This window comes from Ahaetulla prasina, chromosome 6 (genome assembly GCF_028640845.1).
Source record: "Ahaetulla prasina isolate Xishuangbanna chromosome 6, ASM2864084v1, whole genome shotgun sequence".
Lineage (NCBI taxonomy): Eukaryota > Metazoa > Chordata > Lepidosauria > Squamata > Colubridae > Ahaetulla > Ahaetulla prasina.
The window spans coordinates 65,576,801-65,595,123 of NC_080544.1; the positions used below are offsets into that span (position 1 = coordinate 65,576,801).

Genomic DNA, 18,323 nt, shown 5'->3' on the forward strand with positions numbered 1-18,323 from the left:
CCACAATTGAAGGGCCAAACCGGCAACACAATTTGTAAGCACAAGGCAGACTGCAGAAACAGCTACAGTGGCAAAGGTGTGAAACTGGCAACACGGTTTACTTGCGTGTAATGGCTGCCTTCCTTGCTCCAAACCAAGTCTTCGGTTGCAGGAGACCTCTGTCTGCACTGATGCTGTTCAGAGCCTCCTGGCCCTAATTTGCAGCTTGCAACAGTTACAATAGTAGCTGCCACCCTCAAAATGGCAGCTATCAGCTCTCCGATCTCAGCACAGTACCGCCAACCGCACTCCCAATGTGTTGCTGTGAGCTGTACCACTGACCAAAGCCTCGGTCCATGGAAAGCTGGTTCCAACCTCTTCTGAGGCCTCTGCAACACCGGCTGAAAGAATTAGCCTGCCACGCAGCAAACGCAGCTACGGCACCGACTGCAGCGCCACTCCCAGCGCGGAAGGCAGCTCTCTCTCTCACACACACAGTGTTCAAGCCAATTTAGCAATAATTTAGTTGTTGGAATGTCCAATATCCTAATTAATGAATTTATTTGTGTAAACAACTCAAAATATGTCTCTCTAGGCCGACTTGAGTTGAAAAAACTGGGGCTTGGCTGGGAGGAAGAGGCATGGCCAAAGATTTTGCAATTCAGTCACTGGCCAATCAGACAAATTTAACACATGCTTGGACTCTCCAAGTAGTGCACAGGAAAACAAAGGATTTGTAAAACCTTAAATCAAAATAACAAAAACTAGATTCTTTTCAGAATCTATTCAAGTTACATACTCAGTAACCCAGAAAACCCACCAATGACTATAGTAATTAAAAGATGAGTAAAATGTTACATGCATGAACCACTCAGCATAGGAAACAGAGTTTCAGGTCCATACATGGAAGGAAACAGGGATCCCTTGGTCCAGGAAAATTGGAGGAGGGGAGAAGGGAGAAAAGTCAAGTGCATTGGGGCAGAGGAAAGAAAAATAGGAGATCAGGAGATGAGTTGCCAGTAGGGATATGCTGCTTGGAACATTGGCAAGAGCTGAGAGTGGGAAAGTGTAGGTAAAGGGAAATTCTTAAGAAATACAAGAACGATAGTATATACATGGAGTATAAAATAAGCAATATAAATTGCTAAATATTTAAGGCACTTGGAATATTTCATAGTAAAGGACTGCAAGACTGCCTTGAAAGCCCCATGTGGGGGAACTTTCCCACACTGGCCCAGCTAATCAAGCTGATGAAAATGATCACTTTACACAGTAAGGACAATGAAAGTCTCCTGTGAAATAATAAAATGTAAAATAATTCTAATATTACTTTTATAACATGTGAATTATTCTATTTCACTATTAAAACCATTAGTCCCCACTCAAGTCAATATAATAAACATTATTTCCCCATATTTCTCAAATGGGGAATACAATAAAGTTGTGTTTGCTTCTCACACAACAAATGATAGTAGCATTACATGGTTCCCAGAAACTATATATATATAAAAATTTGCCTTCTTAGTTTGGATAAATGGCAATAGTTCTAATTTCAAAGATTCTAAATTCTCCCGGAAACACACATCAAATGTGTGTTTTTATCAGGTTCGCCTAATCCGCCAACTGCGTCCCTTCCTGGACCGGGATTCGTTATGCACAGTCACTCATGCCCTCGTTACCTCCCGCCTGGATTACTGCAATGCTCTCTACATGGGGCTCCCCTTGAAGAGCACCAGGAGACTTCAACTGGTACAGAATGCGGCTGCGCGGGGGATAGAGGGAGCGTCTCGGAGCTTCCATATAGCACCTCTCCTAGGCAAGCTGCACTGGTTGCCGGTGGTCTTCCGCGTGCAATTCAAGGTGTTGGTGATCACCTTTAAAGCGCTCCATGGCATAGGATCAGGTTACTTACGGGACCGCCTACTGCCGCCAATAGCCTCCCATCGACCTGTGCGCTCCCACAGGGAGGGTCTCCTCGGGGTGCCGTCAGCTAAACAATGTCGGCTGGCAGTCCCCAGGGGAAGAGCCTTCTCTGTTGGGGCACCTACCCTATGGAACGAACTGCCTCTGGGGCTATGCCTTCTTCCCGACCTCCGGGCCTTTAAGCGCGAGCTCAAAACTTTTTTGTTTCAACGAGCAGGGTTGGCCTAAGAGTAATTTTTAATTGAGTGGTTTTATTTCTTGTTATTTTAATATTCGGCCTTATGGTTTCAGATTTTTAAATTTCAAATATTGTGTTTTAATTTTTGTATATGTCTTTTTAACTTGGCTGTAAACCGCCCTGAGTCTATGCCAGGTATAGAAATGTAAATAATAAATAAATAAATAAATGCAGACACAAAAGATCAGTTACAGCCTGTAACTTACTGAATACAATAATTCTTCAGGAGTGACAGGACTGGTGAAAATAGTACGAAGACATCTGAGGCAAGCTTCAATGAATTTAAGATCTGGTGACAGTAACCCTGTAAATACAAGTTTAGATTCTTTTTCAGTTTTCACAAACTATGTACTCAAAAAAAACCAATGGAATAATGAAAAATTAGGTACCTTGCAATAAGACTGGTATGATATGGCAGTCCAGTAGCGATTTAACATTATTTTCTGTACCCATTGCAAGGCTTCCTAGAACCACTGCACATTCCGTTTTCAGCTCAGTGCTGGAGTTTTCTTGCTGAAGCAAGTATAGCAACCTACATACAGAAATACAACTGTTTAAGTAAGATCACATAAAATAATTCAAATAAAGAAACCTCCTATATAAACAAAAGCAGATTATAAAAATGCTAATGGATGGGGTTTACACAGAACCCTAGCTGGATTCTATTAGATAGATAAAAAATGTGAACATTATATCCATAACCTATGTTGAAAAAGTGGAATTACAATGGAAAGCTAATTAGCTTGTTTCCAATTTAAATTAGAAGTACCAGGTCAGAGTGAAGAGCTATTCTGGAAGAAATGGGCAATAGTTCTAATTTCAAAGATTCTAAATTCTCCCGGAAACACACATCAAATGTGTGTTTTTATCAGGTTCGCCTAATCCGCCAACTGCGTCCCTTCCTGGACCGGGATTCGTTATGCACAGTCACTCATGCCCTCGTTACCTCCCGCCTGGATTACTGCAATGCTCTCACATGGGGCTCCCTTGAAGAGCACCAGGAGACTTCAACTGGTACAGAATGCGGCTGCTGGGATAGAGGGAGCGCCTCGAGCTTCCATATAGCACCTCTCCAGGCAAGCTGCACTGGTTGCCGGTGGTCTTCCGCGTGCAATTCAAGGTGTTGGTGATCACCTTTAAAGCGCTCCATGGCATAGGATCAGGTTACTTACGGGACCGCCTACTGCCGCCAATAGCCTCCCATCGACCTGTGCGCTCCCACAGGGAGGGTCTCCTCGGGGTGCCGTCAGCTAAACAATGTCGGCTGGCAGCCCCCAGGGGAAGAGCCTTCTCTGTTGGGGCACCTACCCTATGGAACGAACTGCCTCTGGGGCTATGCCTTCTTCCCGACCTCCGGGCCTTTAAGCGCGAGCTCAAAACTTTTTTGTTTCAACGAGCAGGGTTGGCCTAAGAGTAATTTTTAATTGAGTGGTTTTATTTCTTGTTATTTTAATATTCGGCCTTATGGTTTCAGATTTTTAAATTTCAAATATTGTGTTTTAATTTTTGTATATGTCTTTTTAACTTGGCTGTAAACCGCCCTGAGTCTTCGGAGAAGGGCGGTATAGAAATGTAAATAATAAATAAATAAATAAATGCAGACACAAAAGATCAGTTACAGCCTGTAACTTACTGAATACAATAATTCTTCAGGAGTGACAGGACTGGTGAAAATAGTACGAAGACATCTGAGGCAAGCTTCAATGAATTTAAGATCTGGTGACAGTAACCCTGTAAATACAAGTTTAGATTCTTTTTCAGTTTTCACAAACTATGTACTCAAAAAAAACCAATGGAATAATGAAAAATTAGGTACCTTGCAATAAGACTGGTATGATATGGCAGTCCAGTAGCGATTTAACATTATTTTCTGTACCCATTGCAAGGCTTCCTAGAACCACTGCACATTCCGTTTTCAGCTCAGTGCTGGAGTTTTCTTGCTGAAGCAAGTATAGCAACCTACATACAGAAATACAACTGTTTAAGTAAGATCACATAAAATAATTCAAATAAAGAAACCTCCTATATAAACAAAAGCAGATTATAAAAATGCTAATGGATGGGGTTTACACAGAACCCTAGCTGGATTCTATTAGATAGATAAAAAATGTGAACATTATATCCATAACCTATGTTGAAAAAGTGGAATTACAATGGAAAGCTAATTAGCTTGTTTCCAATTTAAATTAGAAGTACCAGGTCAGAGTGAAGAGCTATTCTGGAAGAAATGGGCAATATATTTTTAAAACATAGGTAGCAAGAAAATCTCAAAGATTGGAAAGAAACAACTTGGAAAGAGATGCAATTTATTTTGAAAAGAACTTTAACTACTACTAAGTTATCAAAGAAATGTGTTAAAATCATTGAATAAAAAAGTTAACCATAACAGAATAAAAAAGTAAAGATACCCTTGTAAAGATACCCTGCAAAAAGCTTAATTATAGTCTGTTTAAAATATCTATTAGAAACAAAATGCAAATATAGTCTATTTTAGCATGCCTAATCAGAAAAATGACACTGTGAAAATACCAAAAAATTGCTGAAATATTTTAAAAATAAAACTACAGAAAGAAGGCATGTTCTACTCTACACAGTCAAGATTTTGTGCATAATATTAAGTCATAATGAGTGGCTTCACATATACCAAAAAGCCATAAGCAAACCAATTTTTCCTAATCAAATCCCTGACAATTAGAAATAAATATCATGGAAGCAACCAGGTAAAAACATTTTACCAACTAGTAACATTACGTAATTCACAATAATTAAAAATATACCAAATAGGAAAACATCTATGATATATCACTACACTTTCAGCATGTTGTGTTATACTCAAAAGTGAAGAATTAGTTACCTTATCTCCATGTTATTAAAAACGTATGTTAAAAATAAACAGCTCTAAGAATTCCACATACATCAAAAACATTTTTAATGCAATAATGCAAATTCCCTAACATTATTTTTTAAAAAATATTTATTGCTTTAGCTTTCAGGATAAATTTGGCTTATACAAAAGGAGGTAACTGTAGAGGAAAATGCATTCATTATATAAGGAAAAAGAGCTGGACGTGTTTATTTTAAACATAATGTTTAATCCCTATGGGGGCAATTTTGAACAAGAAGCAACCAACTGTAGAAAGCTATGTTAGCAACACAAATGAGACAATATCAGCTTCAACTCATTTGTGGGCTGAACTCCCACATATACAAACTCTAATGGAAGTCTGTAAAATACATTCCTGAGCATCAGTTTCATGCATAAAGAAAAAATCCTTGAGCATAGACCAGCTCCGTTTTATAAGGTTTTTAACTGAAATAATTGTTTTTGCTGGTTACTGATAAGAAACGTCAAAATTGTCAGTTATTAAGCAGAGGGCATTCAAAATAAGGAGCACAGGGGTGATGCAGGGAGGGTGGCAGAGGCCCTGGAGTGTCCAGCACAGATTGCATACAAGTTGGGGTGGGGTGCTGCCATGCAGCAGAAAGCTGCAGCTGCTCCCAGAAGCCTCAGCTGCCCCACCTGGCCTAGCAATACTTATGTCAGCAGGGGCACTACAATCGCTCCACCCACTTATGTCCCCCAGATCTATGCCCTTTTGGTGACTCAACACCATGGCAGCTGTTGGCAGCAATAGAAGACTTGGGGCTGAAGCAGAGGCCCAGGAACTCTAGCAGTGTCATCCAGCTTTCACAGCCCCAAGGTCAGTAATTCAGGCCCAGTGTCATTGCCATTGAGAAATGCTCTTCAAGCTGCACACTGATGGCTTTTGCTACCTCATACTATTCTCAAATAGTATTCCACAATAGTATTCCACAAATCCCATTCCTTCTCCAAGCTACACATCCCATTCTTATGATCCTTTGGAAAGGCTCTGGTTTTCTCTAGGTCTTGCAAGAAAGAGCACACTATCTGGAGAAGAAATGGTGCACACAATTTGGAGAATGAAATCTTTCAAAGAACCATGAAAATGAGGCTCCTGCTATTCTCCAATCAGCATTCCCATTCTCATGAAACCTGAGGAAGACCAGAAGCTTTTGAAGGATCATTAGATGGGGACACATGGCTTGGGGAAGGAATGCGATGTATGGCTTGGAGAACAGTGTGAGGCGGTAAAGGCCTGTGATATGGAATTTCAAGTAGAATTTATCAGTAACAGTGGTGTTGGGACTGGGGCAAGCCACATGTGAGTTGGGGGACTGGACAGTGCAGTGTGAGCCTACAGGGAGACCTGGGAAGAAGTGTGTGCAGGTATAAGGAGGCCTGGAAAGGATGGCACTGATGAGTACATGAGTGTGAGTGCAGAGAGAAAAAGGGCAGGGAGTGTATGCAAATGTAGGAAAGCCCAGGGAAGGAGGGCACTGGTTGATGCATGCATGTTTGTGAATGCTTGGAGGCTTAGGAAAGACACTGATGAGTATATGCCATGCATATGTGTGAATGCAGAGAGATCCAAGAAAGAAGGGCATTGGTGGGAGCATGCATCTTTGTGAGGTGGGAAAGTGGGAAGCCTAAGAGCTGAAGTGGCGCAGTGGTTAGAGTGCAGTACTGCAGGCTACTTCATCTGACTGCTAGCTGCAGTTCGGAAGTTCAAATCTCACCAGCTCAAGGTTGACTCAGCCTTCCATCCTTCTGAGGTGGGTAAAATGAGGACCCAGATTGTTGGGGACAATATGCTGACTCTCTAAACCGCTTAGAGAAGGCTGTAAAAGCACTATGAAGCGGTAAGTGCTATTGCTATTATGTTATTATTGTGTGCTATCAGTGAAGGGGGGAAGGGACAGCATGTACATGGCATGGGAATGAAGGGGAGGGGGAGGGACAGCATGTATACATAAAGGAAGTGCCCCTGGAATATGGAATATGTGAAGAGGAGATGGTGATTAGAAAATGAACAAGAGTAGCAACAGCCTCCAGTGGCTTAACAACTAGAGAAAGAAATTCAGGAAGGACCCACCCAATGGATCAAGCACTTAAAAGTGACAATAGGAAGTTTATGCCTTCACACTTGCAAGATTCTGTTGTAGACTCACAATAAAGTTGAATTAATTCATCTAGTGCTGTTTCCTGTCAGATTTATCTGTGAAGGCTGATAGGAGATGGGAGAGACATACCCAAGAGCCTGACTTACAACCTTCCATGCCAGTTTCACACAAGCAGTCAATGGGGAGCCAGTGTCAGGCCTAGTCCCCAAAAGAACCAAAGTTAAGTTCTTTATTTGTATATACTGTATAGACAGAATCTTGCCAGACTAAAGCTGTACTAGCCTAACCTAATGGATATACCCTGGGAGATTCTGACTATCATAAATGTCTTCCTCCTTCAATGATCCAGCTCTAGACTGTGCTGTCTCATGTCAACCCCTCCTTGGAATGCACTCCTTCCTTGTTGGAAACTGCTGTGTTACTGTAATCCATCATAGCCAGAAGAGAAGGTCAACGGCAATCACATGCCTGCAGAATCTTACAATTGGTCAAAATTAGGAGATGGTTGCCAAGCAGCCAATTTTTTTCACATGATTATAGGACAGCTACAACAGCCAGATTGTTAAGCACTGATGAAAAGACCCTTCATTCAGCATTTTCGTATCTTCAAATGGTTGCTGAAAGAATGGTTATAATTCGAAGACTACTATTATCTTTTGAAAAGGCTGAGAACTGTTCCTTCTAAATAAGTGTCTTAAGATCTTTGATTTCTACGAATTGTTTAACTATATAATTACCAAACTTTTCTATCTACAGATAGAAAAAATTAATTATTATAATATTTATTGTATTTATTTTTCCCTTCTCTATTTTCAAGATTCTAAGCTATCTAAATAATAGAATGTCAATAATCTTTATAGTATACAAACAACACTGTATTGAAATAAAAAATACTTTAATGATAATTTAAAATTTAGAATAGAGACACTACCTCTCCCTTTGGAATCTTACGGTAAGCAAACAAATAAATAAATAAATATGATATTTGCTTATCAATAGGCTTTACGCCAGAAGCTAAATCCATGCATATCAGTTTTCTCACATAACTGTTTTACAAGATTAAAAGCTTTTAAACTGAACTGCTATTTCCCAAAGGACAATTACAGAAAACATTTAATCCATCTTTCTCACCATTTGCCAGAGCTAGTTGAGTGGTGGAAATGTATATAATATTTTTAAAATGAATTCATTCTCTTATGTTTTTCTTTTGCCTGAACTTGATTTGAACTTTTTTCTGACCACAACAATGACAGAAGGATCCATGAGCACCTTTACTACTGAAGGAAGAAACATCTTAATCTTGTTGAGCTCCTTTTGTGTTCTACTTCACAAATATGCTCATGTATTCTTTTGTTTTGTTTTGTTTTCTCTTGTGTTTTCTGCTTGGTTCAACAGAAGCAACAGAGAGTAAGGGCAAGTTAATTAAGCGCATATAACAAGAATAGGAATAGTTTGTGTACATCCTTAGTAGCTACTTTAATTACTCTACGAATTTATTTTGCCCCAATGAGATGAACTGTATACTAGCTATGGATAGACTTCAAAAATATAACATATTCTTTATCAGAACTCTAAAGTTTATAATTGGGAACAAAGTGTGAAACAATAATCAAATAGCACAATGCTGAATTATAGAGGTAATGCTCAATTTACGGCCTGTCACTTAAGTGATGATTTGGTGTTATGGCAGATTCAAAATACTTCTGACACTTGGGGTGGGGAGTGTTACATGCCTACGCTTCGGGCACTCAGCAACATGGCCATATTTACAACCATTTGCAGAGTCCCAAGGTTACACAATTGCCTTGTATGAGTTTTGCTGAAAACCAGCATTTGCTTCCAGTTTTCAGCAAATCCACATCCATAGCAAACCACTAGCTTACTTAATGACCATTGACAATTAATGATCAATCACATAATCTAGGAATTTAATCCTTGTACTGTCTCTTCCCTCATGTTTTTGATATCCCATAAATAAAATATTTGTGATTATGCAACTACAGTTTTTCATTACATGTAAACTAGAAAACAGTAACTTTTTGAATGATGCAGGCTCCATTATAATCTATCTTGACAACTACATATATCAAACTCAACAGCCACACATTAGGGATAACTAATGGGATATACCATTATAAATCTACATTAGATTAAAAGTTTAAGGATTCTTATAAGCGAATTTCAAAATGATAACTGTTTTACTGTTGCTAAGAAACATCTGCAGGTAGCCTGCAAATCATTCAGAAATCTATCATTCCTCATTCCTGCTCTAATCCATAAAAGTTTATGCCATAATAAATATACTCAAATTCCTTCTATGGATATAAAGGACTGTTAAGGGTGATTAATAGATTTTTTTTGTATTATATAATCAAAAATTATCTAAGATAATACTATTATAATACATATATTGTGTATTCTTTGAACATTGGTAACATGTTTTTGCATTATCATATATTGTACTCTTGTTAATTTAAAAGATATATAGCTATGTTGACTGGAGTCAGAAAGACCCTTAATTTTCTTCATTTTTGATTTTTGATATTATTATTAATAGTTACACATAATAATCCATATTTCATTGCCCATGCAGAACACTCCCAAGGTCAAAGTATATATTCATATACATTCAACTCTTAAAGCAAGAAAACACCTATAGAGCCCTATGAATGTTGAGAATGCTCAGTGCTAAGAAGTACTAACAGGTTTGGGAAAGAGGACAGATCATAGGGGAGGAAGAATGGAATGTTAACAGTTCTATAGGAGAGAAACAGAATGGGTAATACTGTCATACTACTATTTTTCATCTTATCAGTCATTATAATATAGGATGTTTTAATCTTTGTGCTGCCTTTTCTCTTATGCTTTTGGTATCTGATAAAAAATTCTTGATTAGCTAACTATGGTTTTTCATTACATCTAAATTAGAAAATAACTTTCTGGATTGGAATAACTAAACCCATGCTCTCAGGTAGGTTGTGTTTAAAACTGATTTCAAATCCCAAATTGCCCTGATTTTAATAAAACTGGGTGCCTTCCAAATATTCTGGACTTCAATAATCCCTAACATCTGCCCATGCTGAATGAACCTTATGAAAGGTATAATCCAAAACTGGTAGAATGCAAATAGTGATTGTCTACATTACTGAGTATCAATATCCATTTATCAGTAACTAGGAAACTTCCAACTGTTACATGCCAAATAGGGAGGAAGAAAGGGGCATGAAGGCAAAACACATAGAAATCGTGTGTGTGTGTGTGTGTGTGTGTGTGTGTGTGTGTGTGTGTGTGTGTGTGTGTTCATAATAATTGAAATGGGTCATTCTGTTCTCCTGTATCATACAAACTCAGATTCATACTGTTACTCCTACTACTACTTCCATTCAATAAATGTAACATTGGTTGTGGTATTCTTTTTCAAGATCATGTTTTTAGCATAATAGAATAAAATAAACATTTCACTTCTATTGTTTTATACAGTTCCATTTTCTTAAAATAAGCAATCAGAACTCACATCAAACTATTACATAAAAATTCATATTAGAACACAGCACTACATCAACAATTGAGATGCCAAAGTCTGATACCATTCATTATTTATTTATTATATATAACTGCTTACTTTCTCAGCTATATAAACAGAAAAAAATCAGCCAAGAAAATGGCAGGAAGTTCTTTAATGATAATTTGGACAAGGATAAGAGTCGAAACCAAATATGCTGAACTTTGCACCATTAAGTTTATTATTTTGTGAGGTTGATTGACTTCCAAGCGATAAACCCTGAAACTATAAATAAAGTAAAATTGTCTAAGATGAACTAATATAACATTATCTTTTTGGTTCACGTAGGATATAAGTGTATATTTTTTCAAAACCCAAGAATAAGTAATCACTGTTGGGGGGGGGGAGATTATCCTTCTTTAAAGAAAATAATTAAATAAGCATATCAGCAATTTCTGCCAGTTCTATGCAGCAGAGTTAAATAAACGGATTGACCAGAAAGATGTATCAGATGAATTAAGCTATATTTCCCAGTTGCTAAAGGATACCTTTGACAATATTTTGCCCTATACTATAATTTAGGTACTTGCTAGATGTTCAAATGCTAAGAAAGAACAAGCATAACAGGATACACTTAATGAAATAAATACTTTATTTGTCATTCTAATCACAGTTTTTTATGTACATCAAAGTCTTAATTAGTCTTATTTGCATAAAGCACTGTGGCTTGGAGAATCACCATTACCCACTCTGGAAAATCACTGGAGCAACCAAAACAATACTTCTTCCTATTTCCAATTACGGTATACTGAAGCAAAAATACTCTAAATCCTCAGGATGCTTTCTTTATTTCATTTAAATGTTTAGGTAAGGGTATCCTGCATAATAATAATGTCATAAAATTTCTCTATCAGCTAATACTAAAAAGTATTGGACAACTAAGGAAGGTGTCAAACCGACTGCAACAGAGACAAATGATCAATTAATAAAATATTTTTTCAGCTGAAAAGTATCTGAGAAAAAGGCATAGCTCTTAATGATAATCAGGAATTAACATTTTTAGATCATTTTTTAAGCTCCTCAGGGACATGCCCTCACTCACAATTTCATATTGGATAAAAGATGCCAAACTATGCAAAACCTGACATTATGTTTCTAGCAAAATGAAGAAAAGGACTGTGTACAGTTAGAGGGAAAAAATGTAAACTTTAGCCATCCTTTTGGGAATTGTACACGCTACAAACCATTATATGAACACATGGCTAGATAGTAAGTGTTTGGTCATGACTTCTGTTTCCTTTAAATCCTACTTCTCTCCTTAGTTCCTGAGTTACAATTTGGGAAGTTTTTAAACAAAATATAATTAGCAAGTTAAGTGTTTTGCTCTAGCATCTACTATTGACAAACATAATTTGCACCTAATAAATGAAATAAGACAAATTAACACACCTCTGTAGGTTATTTATTTATTTATTTATTTATTTATTTATTTATTTATTTGATTTTTATACCGCCCTTCTCCCGAAGGACTCAGGCAAAAATAAAACAGATAGTACAATATACAATTTAAAATGCAATTAAAAAACTTATTTTAAAATTGGCCTGAAAAGTATACAATGAACTAAAAACCCCATTTAAAATTAGTTAATAAAATTTAAAATTTAATAAAATTCAATTTAAGCCAGCCCCGCGCGAATAAAAAGATGTGTCTTCAGTTCGTGACAGAATGTCCGAAGGTCAGGTATTTGGCGTAAACCCGGGGGAAGTTCGTTCCAGAGTGTGGGAGCCCCCACAGAGAAGGACCTTCCCCTGGGGGCCGCCAGCCGACATTGCTTGGCGGACGGCACCCTGAGAAGTCCCTCTCTGTGAGAGCGTACGGATCGGTGGGAGGCATGTGGTAACAGCAGGCGGTCCCGTATATTATATTCACAACTTAACCTTGTAGCACACTTGAAGAATTTAGCTTCTTGTAATGTGAACAGAGTCAAGGTAGCACAGCTCAGGATTCATCCACAGAATTGGTTAAGGACATGTCCTTACAACAGCCTCCATCTTGTGCAAGCCTACTGCTGAAGCAGGCTGGATCAATGTTAGTTACATAAAAGAAAAGTGGTATTTTCCACTGGAAAATACAATGCAATGCACACTATGAAAATATTGTGATTCAGATGGCAAGGAAGACTGAAGAAATTTGATAACATTGCAGAATTCCAAATACCATACTCCTCTCCCATCCAGATGGAAGGCTCTCTGCCTCCATGGCCATTTCAATTGAAACCTCCCCAGCAAACAAAGTCTATGTGTGTTTTAAGGCTTAGGGAGAAATATCAAACTTGGAAGTAGCTATTCCTAACACCTGTTTTGCGTTCCTTGTCCTCCCACAAACCTGCCTCTCTTCTCCAGTTATAGCGGCTAATTTTTTATTTTCTTCTCCAAGTATGGAGGATTGCTAGAGAGGAGAAAAAGCAGCTATGCCTTCCATTTTCTCATAACATCAAGCAGAGATTCTCTTCTGCACTTTGTTGTTTTTCTTCAACAACAGGAAGGAAACACATCACTGATGATGTCAGGAAAAGTGGGATATTTCAATTTTTGGTTATTATAATTGACAATTGGCTCAGCTTATTGTTTTTGGTACCTCCTACAAAGGTAGATATATTTCAGCTTTCAAAAATTAGATTCACCTGACTACTGATTTCTTGTAAGGCCTTAAAGACTTGCCACTGGGCTTGAGGATCGGGGTATGTGGTTAAATCCATGCAATGGTTATGTTGATTGTTATTGACAGTTTTTGTTATACCTTGGCTACTGACTATGTTGTTGAATACTTTTTTGCCTCATTTTTATATATTTTTTGTATTATGTTTTTATATAGTTTTAATTACTGTGCCTGCCCAGAAACATATATTAGAAATAGGTGCTATACAAATTGAAACGATGGATGGATGGATGAATACCAGATTAAGAATTATGCGTGAATATGGAAAAAGGTTTTGGAGGACACATAAGGAATATTGCAGGTGGATTTCAGCATGAACGACAGGACACTTTCTTCTCTTTTTCAATTATTAAATACAGGGACTAGGGAAGGATATAGGATAAAGTGAAACATGTTGTCAGGGGTTTTAGGGATTGTTTTCGTTCTCCTGAAGAATGACTAACTATATGGGCTATGATAGCTCCATGGCACTTGGAAAGTTATACTATTTTTTCTATTTATGTTGTTATACTATTGTCTTAAATCTTGATACTGTTTTGGAGGCTTGTAAGGAATGATTAGAGTTGCATATAAGCCTGATAAAATATGTAAGCACAATCCCATTCAAGTCTATGTAGAAGAAAGTACTACTGAGTTTGATTGTTTTCCTCAAACCATTACCAAGGATTGTTTTACTCCTTGGTAAAAATGCATAGAATTGCATTTATATAGCAGAAGAGCTTTGGTGTTTTATAAATGTCAAGGATAGCTAAATTTTGAGGACATTTTTGTCTACAACTGATTCATCATCATCATTCCTCTGTATAATATAAATAAATTTTAAAAGTTGATTTATTTATGTGATTTCAGTATCTTCTTCATGACTGCAAAACAAATTTACTTTAGAAATGGAAATAAAGCCTATTTTCAGGAAAAAATCATTAACTTCTTCCTATATTGTTTATCAAAAGGACTAAGTTGCACATGAACAAAGTTTTACCAAGACACTTGATTACTTTATCAGCAACATAGTTTTGGTTATATACAAGTTACATTTCGATATAACCACTGTCTCAGTCAAAAACAATTCCTTGTACTATACTATTGTAACAAACTGTTGCTCAGCTTGAACTCCAGCACTATTGCTTTCATATATTTTTTTCAAATATGAGGGGAGATTAGATATTCTCGTTCACAATAAATAGCTGTTGGCTCTGTATGCAATTTCATTTTCAGTAACTAAAACCAATTTTTTGTCCATTGTTATCTTCATGCTAAATTAGATAGATAGATAGATAGATAGATAGATAGATAGATAGATAGATAGATAGATAGATAGATAGACAGATAGACAGGCAGACAGACAGATCAATCTCCTAATAGTGACTGAGTACAGATTCTTTACATTACATGCATTTATATCCTGTCTTGCCTCCTGTTTCCTTGAAATCTTTTGCTTTTATTACTCTAATTCTCATCTATTTTTTAAATGCTTGGAAGTATGGTATTTGTGTTACATTTGTATCACACTAAATAGTTATACTAATTTAACTTATAGAAGGCTTTATTTGTTTAGATTTATGTTTCATCTTTCTAATCAATCAAGAATCAAGGGGGCCCTGGCCTGAAGACACTGTATAAATGTAATGGTCATCATATCTAGGAATTACTAGGTAAAAGAATAAAGCATTCAGGTAAGTAGCCATATCATTTACTCTGCTTATGAAAATGTTAAAATCTTACAAAGCAGATTTTAAACAAAAGCAAATTAAACCATTTTTAAAAAGTTTTCAGAGTTTATGAGGCAGTTAATGTAAGTTTAAGATCTTAACCCTATTTTAAGGCTCAAATAATTATATTATTTCTTCTCCAAAATCAGAATAAAATTGCATTTTTGTGGCATGAACAAAGATAAGTACAGATAGTGAACAAAAAAATGGTTCGACAGCTGCATCTGGTCTGTGAATTATCTGGCCCAAAAGGTATGTCAAACCACATAACCTAAATCTCAAAATAGTGTTGTTTTGCCTCGGGCCCTATGAATACTAGAGGTAATAGTTGAAGAGCACATTATGAGTATATCAGGTCTATTATATACTTTAGTTATAATAATTAATGCTGACATTTTAATTCTGCTGACAAAAGCAAAAAAACATTGGTACAAATGGAGGGGGAAAAGCCCATGTTACAGGTAGAACTCAAGTTGTGACAGCAATTAGGACCAGAATTTCCACGGTCAAGAAATGTGACCATAAAGCATGATATAACATGACCACATTGCTTAGTGATAGCAATTCCAACAGCCCAACAGTTGCTGTTGTAACCCTAGGAGCACAAAAGTCTTTAAGTGACCACCTCATGAGACCATAACAAGAAAAGAGGTGTGAGTCCCAGGCAAGTAGGCCATCAGCTGAGTGCTGTGGATGAGAGTTTAGGGAGAAGGGGGGGCTGCTGGCAGCTTCCATCGGCAGGTGCTATGGCCATGCATGAAGGAGTGCAGGTAGCTGGGTTGCTACTATGGAGTATAGGTGGCTATGCGAGTGTTTTGAGTGGGCAAAAGAGCAGCGGGGCAACTTGTGAACCTCCTCTCTACTTCACTATTGATTGTCTTTGTGGAAAGAAGGCAGGGAAGATGTAAAAGCTGGTCATGTAACCACAGGGAAACTGCAATTGCAGAAACTTCCAGGACCTGTCATGTCGCTTTAGTTTCACTGTGCCATCGTAACAGTGGTCACTAAATTAATGTTCAAAACACAAGGGCTACCTGTGATGGAAATAGTCAAGAACCTTATGTTAGTAGTTAATAGTGAGATCCAGTGTCATCTAGTGGTTAAAGCACCAGAGTAAAAACTAGAAATGTTTGAGTTCTAGTTCTGCCTTACATATGAAATCCAGCTGGGTAACTTTAGGCTGGTGGGGAGGGAGGGAGATCAAGTTCTACTGGTTGATTTCGGAGTGCTTTCCAGTAGATCAACAAATATTTCAGAAGCCCATTGTTTTAACAAAAGGAACTAAAGGCTTCTTCCATCAAAAAAGTTAAGGTCAAAAACAACAATAAGATGAAAGCATTATAAAAAATGGAATTGGAAGTGCTTTTACTTATGGAGATGCAGGATACAAATAAAATAAAAATAAGAATGGTGTTGAAGAATATGAGTCTTGTTAATGATCACAAGATTATTGATTTTCAAACACCTTTATGGCAGTAGGTCCTAGGAATATATAAAAAATGATGTAGATCCACAAATTTACATGAAACAACTTGATACTTTATTTTTACTACCGATATGAGAAACTTGGTAACAGTATGTTAGACACTAAACAAATTGTAGAAATTTGCTATAGATTATTAATTAGAAGGCTGGGAAGTTAACTTCACAATTTAAAAAAGAAGAGTAAATTGTTTCTTTCTTTTTTTTTATTAAAAGTGTTTTTCTCCCAAATTCTTATATGAAATCTTCATGCAGTAAGACATGGAAGAAACAGGTTTAGGCATTTATTTTAAAAGTTTTATTAATCAGTGACTTTTGAACTATTTTTCATAGCTTTGAAACAGACATTCTTTCCAAATTTTTCAGCACAGATGTATCCATACAAACAATTTTTATAGCAAAGGATCAGATATACTAATCTTAGCTATAGAAAAAATATAGAGAGAGTCAGCGACAGTCAGGAAATTAAGTGTCCTTAATGGCTTAATGAGACTGCTGTGAATCAGTGAAAATGAGAGTAGCAGAGGACATACCTTGGAACTGCTCCCAAAACAATCAAGTTGGCTTTTTGTTTGTTGTTTCCAATTACAGCATTTTTCATATCTCTGTAAATCCAGAAAGAGAAAAACCCTAGTAAATTATGCTGAGATACTACTAGCTCAGTTTTGCAGAATGTAGCACCATTTAGTTGCTACATCTAAGCACTGAACAGGAAAAAATAACATCCCCATTATTAATATAAATATCTGACATTTCTCTAATACCAGCTATTCAAACAGAAGTGTGCACTTGACCATTCATTATAAAGCCATCTGGCATATAAATCAGATAGCAGTATCAAAAGTGTTAAATTAGGATGGAGTTAGAAGTAAAAATTTAAAAATTAAACATGAGAATCCCAATATGGCCAGTATTCCTATTTTACAGTGGCTTCATTTGAATATGAGGCTAAAAAGAAAAGCTAAAAATTGAATTTGGTTTACTTTAAACTGTCATATGTCATTATACTCAATTATAATCTCTTTTGATGTTACAATTTAGTCCTATTATATTGGCAACATCTGAGACATCTAAATTTTTATTCTTAGAGTAAGTTTTCCTAAATCTTAGAGTTAAATGTTTTATTCAACTGAAAAGCTGAACCAAGATTGATATGGAGATATTTCAGGCAACTTTAAATGACTAATAAAAGGAAATCAATGCAGTAAAATTGATTTTAAGAAATCAATGAGATAATAATTTAAAGAAATGTTGAATCATTATCTTAATGAACACATCAATGCAATATTAAAGTATATTTCAAAAATTTGGAACCTGCCAAATTATAAAGAAATTGAGATTAATCATGTGGCAGCTGCTTTTAAGAAGATTGTTTTACTCCAATGGCGATTCTAATGCTATGATTTAAAACCTTGGATGCAAGACATGCATTCATTTAATGCCTACATAATATTTATCAAAGTAGTAGAAAGTCTATTAAATTTTACTCTTATGGCCAATATTTTTTTGGGTTTGTTACTGACATGTGTTCTTGCTTTTTTTATTTACTTTTAATATTTTTATGTGGGTCCCTCTTTTCCTTCTGTTTATAGATTAGAAGCAATAAAAATAATACAGGTAGTTCTTGACTTACAACAGTTCATTTACTGACTCTTTGAAGTTACAATGGCACTGAAAAAAGTGACTTATGACAATTTTTCACATTTATGACTATTGCAGCATCACATGATTTACATTCACATGATTGACAACTGGTTCATATTTATGATGGCTGCCGTATCCTGGAGT

At 36.6% G+C, this 18,323-nt stretch overlaps 1 protein-coding gene across 5 annotated transcripts in view; it reads right to left on the reverse strand.

Annotated features, from left to right (window-relative positions):
- ARMC8 (armadillo repeat containing 8) overlaps positions 1 to 18,323 on the reverse strand; it is a 68,858-nt gene that overhangs the window by 37,470 nt on the left and 13,065 nt on the right. For 3 of the 5 annotated variants that reach the window (XM_058187738.1, XM_058187737.1, XM_058187735.1), the window contains exons 3-5: positions 17,069 to 17,140; positions 3,957 to 4,099; positions 3,774 to 3,871 (exon numbers count right to left, since the gene is read on the reverse strand). In XM_058187738.1, coding sequence (XP_058043721.1) covers positions 3,774 to 3,871; positions 3,957 to 4,099; positions 17,069 to 17,140 — 313 coding nt within the window. Of the gene's footprint in view, positions 1 to 2,346; positions 2,445 to 2,529; positions 2,689 to 3,773; positions 3,872 to 3,956; positions 4,100 to 17,068; positions 17,141 to 18,323 lie in introns of those variants that run through there. The other 2 variants (XM_058187734.1, XM_058187733.1) reach the window with 1 other exon arrangement.